The sequence below is a fragment of the Pteropus vampyrus genome, unplaced genomic scaffold (assembly GCF_000151845.1).
Source record: "Pteropus vampyrus isolate Shadow unplaced genomic scaffold, Pvam_2.0 Scaffold7, whole genome shotgun sequence".
In the NCBI taxonomy this organism is placed as follows: domain Eukaryota; kingdom Metazoa; phylum Chordata; class Mammalia; order Chiroptera; family Pteropodidae; genus Pteropus; species Pteropus vampyrus.
Window position 1 is genome coordinate 4,885,933 of NW_011888788.1, and position 10,860 is coordinate 4,896,792.

The window sequence follows — 10,860 nt, forward strand, 5'->3', positions numbered from 1 at the left end:
TGCACTTGCAAACTCTCAGGCGCGGCGAGGTTTCCTCAAAGAGCTCTCACTCCAAGCCTCTCAATTGCTCTCTTCTCTACTAATAAATAATAATTGTCTTTTCAAAAAGCTGGTTTGTGGCCTGCGCTGGAGAGCTCCAGCTAGAGGGGAAAGCTATGGGTTGCCTCTCTGATTCCTCCCAAAGGCTCCCTTCCCTACCCAATTTGGATCCAAAGACACTCCCTGGCTCCGCTCAAGTTCCCCAGAAAACCTCAGGGACTGTAGAGCTCCCGGACACCCCCGGCACCCCCGCAACCCGGGCACGGGGCATGCTCAGAGGGCGTGAGGGAGGCGCAGGCATTGGCTGCAGTGGGGCCCAGGAGCCGGGAGGTGCCGCTGCGGCCCCGCTTCCCCGCGCCTGACCCAGCGCGCAAAGTTGGGCTGGAAGCCGCCGGGGGAAGGAGGGACCGAGCGCGAGCGGGTGGCGAGGAAGCGGGGGGGCGGAAGAAGGAGGGAGGAGGGGAAGGAGCAGGGCGGGGAGGGGGGCTGCCGAGCGTGTGTCACTCGCTCTCTCCCTCTGTGTATAGAGGATGTGCTGAATGGTGCGCTTGGAGGCGGCGGCGGCTGAGGAACAGTATCCAGCCGCGGCTGGCAGGCTTGCCTGCCCTCGGCTTCTCCTCGCCCTCTGAGGCTCCGCAGCCACCGCCGGCACCCGACCCCGCGTCCCGCCCCGGGCATGGCCGGGCGCCTGGCCCCCGCGTGCCCCGCTTGCTGAGAAGCGCCAGAGGAGGTGTGGAGGCCAGGAGTCCAGGGGAGGCCGGCGGAGGAGCAGAGTCCAGCGTCTCCGGAGCAGAGTCCAGCGTCTCCGGAGCAGAGAAAGGAGCCGTGCCCCGCGCCCCGTCCCTGCCGCGCTCGCCCGGGCCGCCTGGAGCCCCGATGAGCCCAGATGGCCGGGGCTCAGCCCGGAGTGCACGCTTTGCAACTCAAGCCCGTGTGTGTGTCCGACAGCCTAAAGAAGGGCACGAAATTCGTCAAGTGGGATGATGTAAGTATTGGGGGGCCGGGCTAGGGGCGCTGGCGGGGGCGCTGAACACGCCAGTTGGGCGGGGGCGTGGGGGTGGGGCGAGGGGCGCGTTATGCAATGGGCGCACGGCGACCCGGCAGGGGCGGCCCCAGGGGCACAGGTTGGCGGCTGCCAAGGCGGGGTCGCCTGGCGGCAAAGAACAGGGGCTTTGAGCGCTCCTGTGTTCTCGGGGCTTAGGAGTTGGTATCCTTGCTGGATCTGGCAAGCGCCCCCCTGAGGGTCTTCAATCTTTTGAGCCGATAGAGCAGTAGGGCAGGCTTTTCCTTATGGCGGGTCCGGAGAGTTTGGAAAGTGGGGTGTGTGAAGTTGGAAAGCAGCTGGAAAGCGCTGGGGTGTGAACAAGCCCGCCCCTCTCCGCCAGCGGACTCACCCGTATTACCTCCTTGTCCTCGTTCCATAAGGAATAGCTGCGAGGTCCGAAACTGTTGTGACTGCTGTCCCTCTTGGCGCTTTCATAGGAGCCAACGCGGCAGAGGACACCACTGTCCAGCCGACAGGTGGTCGTCGATGCTAAACTTCAGCGCCTGGCTCTGGAGTGAGGGGCCCTGAGAAGGGGTGCGGAGGACACACCTGAGGAGGGCTAGAGAGCCGAAGGAGGGGCTGTGAGGGGTCGAGGAGGACTCAGTGGACTTGCAGGCAAAGTGGGGAGAGCTAGTTTTTGAGAAGTGAACTGCCTGGAGTCTTCAGCTTGAAATACATTTGTTAAGACATTCTCCCACAATTTATCACATCTTTTCTTGCCTGGTGGGGCAGAGCTTAGCCCAGCCACCGATTTCCAGTGTTTCACATGAGCCCTGGACCCTAGGACTTCAGGTGATTCCCCCTAACCCCCACCCCGCAATGCCTTCAAACATTTAAATTAATCTTGCTGAAAACACGGGAATCTTCTAATGTAGGATATTACTGTATCAATGATTCTGAGAATCATTCAAAAAGTTTGACAAGAACAACCCACTGGAATAAACCTGAGCTGCCAGAATCTAAGGAAATTTATGTCCAAATGACTAAGACATCTTGAACAGGGGGAATTATTGGAGAATGGGGCATACTTCTTGCTGAAAAGATTTTCCACCTAGTAAATTATAGCCCATTATCCTCCAGGGTATTTTTCTTTAATCTTCTTAAGCCATTTTCCAGTGTCTGAAAACAATTTAAATATTCCAGGTTGTGAATCCAATTACTTAGCTGAGCGGGTCTGTGTGTATATTTTGTACACTTGGAAGTGCAAATGATACTTAGAGTATGAGCCATAGCTTCCTTGAAAGCTCATGCCAATTATTAAATGCTGTATGCTAGTACGTAAACATGCATCCTTTTACTGTGGGCTTCACAGTTTTCTCCTTCTGTTTCAGTCTAATGACTGGATGTTTTTGTAAATGGAATAGAATCTAAACAATAAGTTCAGACACAGATTAAATGCTTTGTTTGTGTCAAGGGAAAACAAAAATATAAAATGCAATTCAATTCAACAAGTAAAGCAGTCCAGCCCATCTTGAGATCCTCAAATAGAGAGCTAATGTGATGATGGATTTACTGAGAAAGAGAATGAAAGGGTATAAGGAAGAGAGAAAGAGACTTTGAAGAATAAAAAATGGATATTCCAGCATAAGCTCGGGATTTATTCACGGTGACAATTTTTAACTGTATTTTAAATAATTCTCCAGAATGTCTTGTTTGGAGGAAAATATCCAGTGTCACTTTGAAAATGAAAGTCTTCTGTGGGAACACATTTTAACACATCCAAGTAGATGATTTTTATTATTTGCATTTGTCACATATATTTCTTCCATACCTGCCAGTGCCAGGCCTGACTAAATCCTGGGGTGGTGAGGAAAATAGACAGAATCCCTGCTGGTACAGAACTTACATGCTAGGTGGAGGAGGCAGAGGATTATCAAGAACACCACTGATTACAGAGATGATAAGTGGTGCAATGAGAGTAATAGAGGCCACTAGTGAAACACCACCTGAAGGAAGTGAGAAGCACTTCTTCTGAGCAGTAGAATCTCTGATCTTTTATAAGGGAGATCTTAAACTTCACCCAGGTGTCACATTATCTGGAATAAAATGAACCATCCTACAAGTTTCTTGACTCTCTTGGCTTTCCATGGTCATCTGTGGACTAAGAGGGATCTAAACTTTCTTAGGCTGCCTGTATCCTCCCCAGGTGTCATCTCTCTACTCTTCCTTCTAGAATCAAGCCAGTTTAGGTGATATGGCTAATTATATTGCATCTTAGTGAGACAGTATGTGGAAGACAAAAGAGAACTAGATCTTGAATCCAAAGGCCTGGGTTTACCTGCTGGTTCTTTTTCTGGTCAGCTGTGTGACTTTATGTTAATCAGTTAACCTTTCTGAATCTTTGCTGCCTCTTGTGCAAGACTGAGAAAGCTACATTTCCTACCTATTTCATCTAGTAGTCCAGAGTAGCCAACAGGATAAAGCAGCACTTCTCACACTTGAGTGAGCATCAGAACAACTGGAGGGCTTGCTAAGAGATCATTGGGGCTCACCCTCATTTCCTGAGGTCATAGGTGAGCCCTGAGAATCTGATTTTTTCACAAGGTCTCGAGTGAGTCTGATGCTGCTGGTTTGGGGAACCATAGTTTGAAACCACTGAGATAAGGTTTGTGAAAGAACTTGTCAAGTGTGATTGAAAGATAGCATAATCTGGTTGGCTTGTATAAATTTTCACTGGTTTGGGATTTAATTTTATCTCTGTTTGCATTTTGAGAAATTCATTCAGTTGTTACCTAAGAGGTAGAAAGACCTTCATGACATAATCCCGGACAATCCTGTCTCTGATGCCCAGGATGGCTTAACTCACATTTATTTATTTATTTTGAATTTCTTATATGCATTGAAAAATTTTCAGCATTTCACCTGCTTCCAGTGTGATTGTAAGAAAGGGATAGGAAAGAGAGAGAAGGCTCTTAAGAGGCTGTCTAGTCTGATTTCCTGCCTTTGAGCAGGGGAGGCCTTTTGACCCTGACTTTGGAAAATACCTGCTGCTATCTGCCCCAGGGGTGCATTGGCATCTGCTTGTCTAGAGGAAAAGTAAATGCTGGAAATAACTTAAAATTTTCTTAAATATCCGATCTCATTTAAAAATTATAGAACCCTGCTCTCTGGTCTATAAGAGGAAGGCTTGGAAAACTCATAAAATATTCTCAGTAGCCCATTAAAAAGCATAAGGGTACATTTGAAAATGAGTTTGGGGCTGTTAGAATTGTGAAAAGACTCTCTCTTATTCCTTGAGTGGTTAAGGCACTGTAATTGTCCTGAACACCATATGGAATTGAAGATGTCACCCGGGAGTTGCCCTGCATAATCTGTTGGCTACCTATCGTAGCGATGTCATGGTGACGCTGTGGATGCTCTAAGGGTGGTAGTCACAATCTTTGACATAGATACTACCTATCACGACAGACAGCTGGTGGATCACGGAGCAGGAGTGGGGTCCTGGAGATACCCTGTTGCACCAGGGGGCCAGGCATCAGCTTTTCTTTTGCCTGATCATGGAGAGGTCTGGGAGTCCCCAGGATCTGTGGAGGTATATGTTTGAATAATTAGTAATGGTGTATACATTCTGAACACCAAGGCCAAACCTTGTCCTCCAGAACTTGGCCAGCTAGACTTACCTGCTGTGGCTACCTGTTTCACCAGTAATACCAAAGGATGCCACTTTATCCTTGCTTTTATTTTGCATTTGTTTATTATCAGGCTGTGCTGGTGGGAGGGGGTTGTAAAGGACTGCGGCCATTATGGGAGATTTCTGGTAAGATGGACAGTAGTAGAAGGGGTTACTTTATCTCAGTTAGGGAGCTTGGGAGACTGTGAGTCTGGCCCCTCTTGTTTTTGGTGTTTGGCCTTGCTTTGTATTGGACAGGACATGGAGGGAAAGAGGAAGTACAAAAACCATGCAGGAGGCCTCCCAACCTGATTTGCTCTGTTTAACATCTGGGGACCCTGTATCTTTTTTCCACCACCTCTGGGGCATGGAAGTCTTCTCATCTGTTTGTTCCTTCTTTTTCTCCACTCTCATTTTCCAAATTCAGATCTCAACTGTGAGTAAGTTACTTAATGCATTTGAACCTCAGTTTCTTCATCTGTAATGTGAGGATTGTAATATTTCCTGCTGCATGGAACAGCTGTTAATGTTAAGTGAGTGAAGGCATAGACATTGCTTTGTGTAATGCCTGACACACAGGAAACCCTCAATAAAACATGCTTTTAAAAGTTATTGTCTCCCCAGTAGTTAGAGGGCCATGAATTTCCTCAAAGTGGTCAGTATGTGTTAGATAACTCTTTTATTCGATGAGTGGGAAGATCCATACCTTCCTTCCATTCCCTTTAAGTGCTTTGATTTTCATATTTTATAATTGGAAAAGAAAACAATTCAATTTTTTTATTCTTTTTTAAAAAGTTTAGGTGATTCAGAGAAAATGAATCTAACATAAAAGCAGGTCAGTTTGTAAAATATCCAAAAATTTGCTTCTATTTAAATTCCTTAAAAAATATATATTTACATATAAATATATATGTGTATGTGTATACATATACATATACATATATATAATCTGCAGTAGGATCACTGGTATGACTCATGGAAGGAGGAAACAGTTAAACAAAACTCTTGTAATTTAGCAAGAATATATGCGTATATATTTATAAAAAATCTTATATCATACATCCTGTCTTGCAAATATAATCTAACATTCAAAATTCATAATTGCTAGGCTGGCTTGGTTGCTTGAGAAGAAGGCTAAGGAAGCTCAGAGGTTTAGATTTGCATTAATGTTCTGTGGATTTAAAATAAGTAACTCCCTCCTCCCTCTCTCCACCACTCCCCCGACCCAAAAGCCCCACATCTAAAATAGGTAATAATAATAAAAACATGCTAGTATATTGGAAATTTTCCAACATCCTACATTAAAGCTTAGTTAGAACTTTTGCATTGTATAGAAGCTGCAGTTATATTTTCCAAAATGATGACAAGAGAATGATGATAAAATTATTGAGGGAGAAGAGGGGAAGGGTTTATGAGGTGGGCATTCAGCAGCATTCATTTTGGAAAGGTTACTGGAAATAAAGAAGAAACAGCTCTGGTTGGTAGATGGTTCCAGATGGGGCCTCTACAGAGTGAGAGGTGGATTTCAGACTGGAAGGCTGGCAGGTGCCCTCTAAAATTCCACCCAAATTTGTCCATTTTTCATTTCTAAAGCACTTTTGTGAATTTCTTGTTGACAGTAATTACTGTAACCTAAATGTGAGGATATTACTTTTCCAAAGTGAGTCAATAAAAGCCTTTTAAGCTTTTTTATCAGAGTGTAACATGCGTACAGTTAAACACACAAATCTCGTGTCCAGCTGAGTCAGTATTCACAAAATGAACCCTCCCAGGGAAGCAGCACCAGATCAAGAAACGGCATTGCCAGCCTCTCAAGTCCCTGACTGCTCCCTTCCAGTCCCTACACTCACCCTCCAAAGGTAATGGTTATCCTAATTTATAACTCCGTAGGTTAGTTTCCTGTTTTTGATTTAGTAAAGCTATTTTAAAAAATTGTCAATGAAAGCAAAACAAAACAAACCTTATTTTGCCTAAAGCAATTTTATTATTGCTGAACTTACCCTCTTAAACAATAACAACAAAAGTGACTTATCTTCTATTTAGATGATACTTGATTTGGTCCTTATCTCTCTTAAGGTGAAGTCTGGGAAGTGAAGCCAGTATAATGAATGCCCTAGAGGAAGAAAGAGTTAAAACAAGACTCTAGTAATTTAGCAAGAAAATGTAATGGCTATAGGCTGTTTTTGGTATAGCAAAGCAAACTAGTAGAATGCTGTTTCTGGAATATATTTTTCTCTCACAGATTTTCTCTTAGCTTGCTTAACTTTGATGTTCCCACCTATGGTACATTAGGATAATTTGCTCTGGCTCTTAGCACATCTCTAATACTTCCCTTGAAAGTTTACTCTATCAATAAAGAGCTTTAAATTATGTTTACCTCCAATGACATTTAAATGGGACAGGAATATTTTGCTTTTTTATGTTGAACTTGGTAACCTGTAGTTAAATGTTTGTTTATCAAGATTGTTTCATGTTATCATGAACAAGGAGTCCAGCAGACTCCTTGATTGTGGCTTGTCAACTAATGCTATGGGTCTCTCCTAAATAACAAATCCTTGATAACTGAAGACATTAGTTTTCCTGTTGTCTGAGCTAATACTAAGTTCATGCAGCCTTTTCAAATCATGTCATAAATTCCATCTGCTCAGACAGATTTCATAATGCTCCCTTTCCCCATCTATGCCATTTCTGATCCCCCAATCAGAGCCACATGTCCCTATATATCAGTAAGGAAAAGAACACAGAGGAGACGTACATACATGTGAGATTAGTTACACATGAGATCCTTAGGATGCCATCAATTTCTGTAAAAGTATTTAATTGTCTCTTTGACTCCTCTCTAATCTCTTTAAGGTTTGATATTTGATTTTATTATTTTCTTCATATTGATTTCAATTTTTGGAATTAAAAATTAGTATTCTGGAAATAGGCTTAAGTATATGTATTAATTGATGTCCACTAAATCTATGCATTTATCAAGAAACTAAACTATTGTAAATGGGGAAGCATAAAATGAGAAAAAAATATTTACTATTAAAACAGAATTAAAAGCATCCTACATCTGTTTCTCATTTCGAGGGCTCTTTTAGTTACCAATATTTGCTTAATGTTTAGTTTCTTTTTATTGCATTGAATTTTTATGAGGATGTTCAGTGAAAATGTATTACTTAGCAAAGAAACACTCTTTACCTGAACTAGCCATGGTGGATGTCAACATATAACATTGATACCTAGGAAATTGAGAGATTATTTTTCTGTTAAAAATAAAATTTTCTCAGGAATTTGTTTATGAATTAGGTAAGGGAACATTAATTTGATTCATTTTATAGAAGAGGCCACATGAGCTCAAAAAGGAGATGGAAGACCACAGAGCAAGTCAGCAAGTGGTCTCGTAGGTTTAAAGAAACCGAAGGACTAACTATGATGCTTTCTCAGGTATGCTGCCTTAGATATGGTTAAGTCTCACTTTAGCGTCCATTTCCACATCTCTTAGTAGGACTTTTTATAACACAGAGTCTGGAAATCTAAAGCTACATTTACGAGACTCCTTTCAGGCATTTAATATTGGCTGCAAATTAAGTTTTAACAGTATAAGATGTACTTTTATGACATTTGGAGGGCAGAATGTGAAAGAGGTCACTTTTCTGCATTCTTTGGGTTGTTTCGACAGATATGCGAGATATTGAAGAAAGAAATGTTGTCTTCTGTAATCGTCCATGGATATAAAGAGACAATGGCAATAGTGGCCGCTCCTTGTTCTCAGATTACTGTTTGTCTTCAATTAAGCTGGCATGTTTTCAATTCCAGGGGTTTCTTCTTGATTCCTCACCTTTCTGAGTGTGGTGGAGGCAATAACTCTTCTCAACGGTCAATGCTGTGGTGTTCTGGGCTCATTTATTGAAGTTCAACCTGAAGACCACTTCTTCAGTCTTTCTAGAGATTCTGTCAAGTGCTTTATTACCTGTAATTAAATTTATGTTCGCAATTTTCAGAGAGGTTTTGGTTTCCTTCAGTAACCCCTACTTGATATGGCCTTTTACAGTTCTAGGATTTTATGACTTTAAGCCTTAATGTGCAATAACCATCTGGACATCCTATGTAATTTTCTCCTTCAATTTTACTTTTGAGTAAAATAGAGTTTTGCCATAATGCTATCTCTGGACTTCAAAAATGAGAGTGATATTTTTAAGCATAATGGACACTTATACTTGTAAAGCACTATTATTTATTTACATTTACCCCCATATGGTCATCAAGACCACCTGAGTGGTAGGAAAAGAGCAAGTGTTGTTATTCACATTTTATGTAGGAACAAACAGAGTCTAGTAAGTCATGACTTGCCCAAGGATACACAACTGGCTAGAGCCTGAGTCAACTTAAAACTAGATCTTCTGTTTAAATTCAGAGCCCTTTCCAGTCTACCATGGCATTCCCAAACAGAATCCTTTTGATAACAAAAGACTTTTCATAGAATCTAAATGATTACAAGTTGAAAGAAATTCATTGACACTTCCAAAGTATATCCCTAATTTTAAGATTCATACAAATGAACCTTAGATCCCTAAAAATTCATCTCTTTTGGCTAGTGTCTTCAAAAACAGCTATTTTTATGAAGTCCATTTTTGTCTACACTGTGCAGGATGTGAGAACATAGGAAACTTCATGATACTTTGAGGCACAGAGGCCAGTGTACACTGCAGTCCACAAACGTTCCATGTCAGTTAGTGTCAAATATATGCATAGAAAGGTATTCGGGAATGGTGTTAAAACAAAGGTCATTTTTTTTCATTGCCCAATAAGTAACACTTGTATCTAGAGACTCATTACATGTGTTTCTCCATCTTTTTCTCTTCCCTACATACTTGCAAATGCTGTCTTTCATTGGATTCTCATTAAGACCGGCTTCTTGTAGAAATCTTTGATCTTGGAAGATTAAAGATATGGTAAGCATGAAAAAAGTGTAGAAGATGTCATCTGTCCCCAAGCTAGACCCGGAATGGCTTGAAATTCAACATAGTGTCCATTGAGAATCCAGGTCTAGATCCAGTGCAGGAAGGTGCATACAGAGAGGTGGACATGCCTTGTCTGTATTACAACTGAACCAGGGCTCCTGGAGGACTATAGCTTTAATATTATTTATCTTCTTTCTCTAAGGCAAAACATAGGCCTGACACTCAGTAGGTGCTCAGAGAATGTTTGTGGAATGAAAGAAACATCTGGGGTGTGTCTGGCTCACAGCAGGTTCACTTAGGGGAGGGTGCAGTCTTAAGGCAGACCTGGAGAGCACTCATGCTTTCAAGAGCCCTTCACAACACATTGCATGTGGTCTTGGTTGGAAAACCCTGCTCTACACCCTTTCATTCCATCTGAAATCTCCCGCAGTCCAAGGGGCTCTGTGGCCTTCTGAGCTAGGGTTTCTCCATGTGAGTTCAAGAAGCAAAATATTTATTGTCAATACAAAGCTGACTGCTGTCTCAGTCCTGATTTCCTATAAGGTCAAAATATGGCTTGAGATAGAGTGTGTACTCAGTTGTTATTCAATCTGGGTTGAAAATTATGACACTTAAGGTATTTGCATCTCATAACCTGAATGTTACCAGTGGCTTCTGTTTTCTGAAAAAGATGCTCACCCATGTACCCAGATATTGCAATGAAACTTACCTTTAAAGAAATTTGGAGGTATTGGGAGTGACAGAACAAACAACTAATCATTGTGAAAACATTCTCTTTATCATGGTAATGATTCACAAAGAGAAAAATTAATATATTAGCTTTATTGACAAAATGAGAAAAATATCAAATAAAAGACATACAGTATAAAAATATTATTTATAAGAAAACTTCCACTTACTTTATTCTCTCTGTACAGAGGAAATGGGAGTCACTGGGACAATTATTGACTTCCTCTCTCTCTCCCCCACTCCTAGTTTAATGTACTTGGACACACACACACACACACACATGCGCGCGCGCGCACGCACACACACACACACACACACACACCCCACACATGGCCAGGAAGTACGTGAAAAGCTATTCAGCATCCTGGGAGGGAAAGAGCATTTGGGACTTTGAAGGACAGAGCAGAATAAGCAAGTGGAAAGCTTGGTGGCTCAGACAATGCTGGCAGGATGGCAAGGGCCTGTGTATATACTGCTTAGGCCAC

At 42.4% G+C, this 10,860-nt stretch overlaps 1 protein-coding gene across 1 annotated transcript in view; it reads left to right on the forward strand.

Annotated features, from left to right (window-relative positions):
• Positions 1-548: 548 nt before the first annotated feature.
• The window catches only part of PLCB1 (phospholipase C beta 1), a 650,597-nt gene continuing 640,285 nt past the window's right edge, over positions 549-10,860 (forward strand). The window contains exon 1 of the mRNA XM_011371181.2: positions 549-1,024. Coding sequence (XP_011369483.1) covers positions 926-1,024 — 99 coding nt within the window. The 5' untranslated portion in view covers positions 549-925. The remainder of the gene's footprint in view (positions 1,025-10,860) is intronic.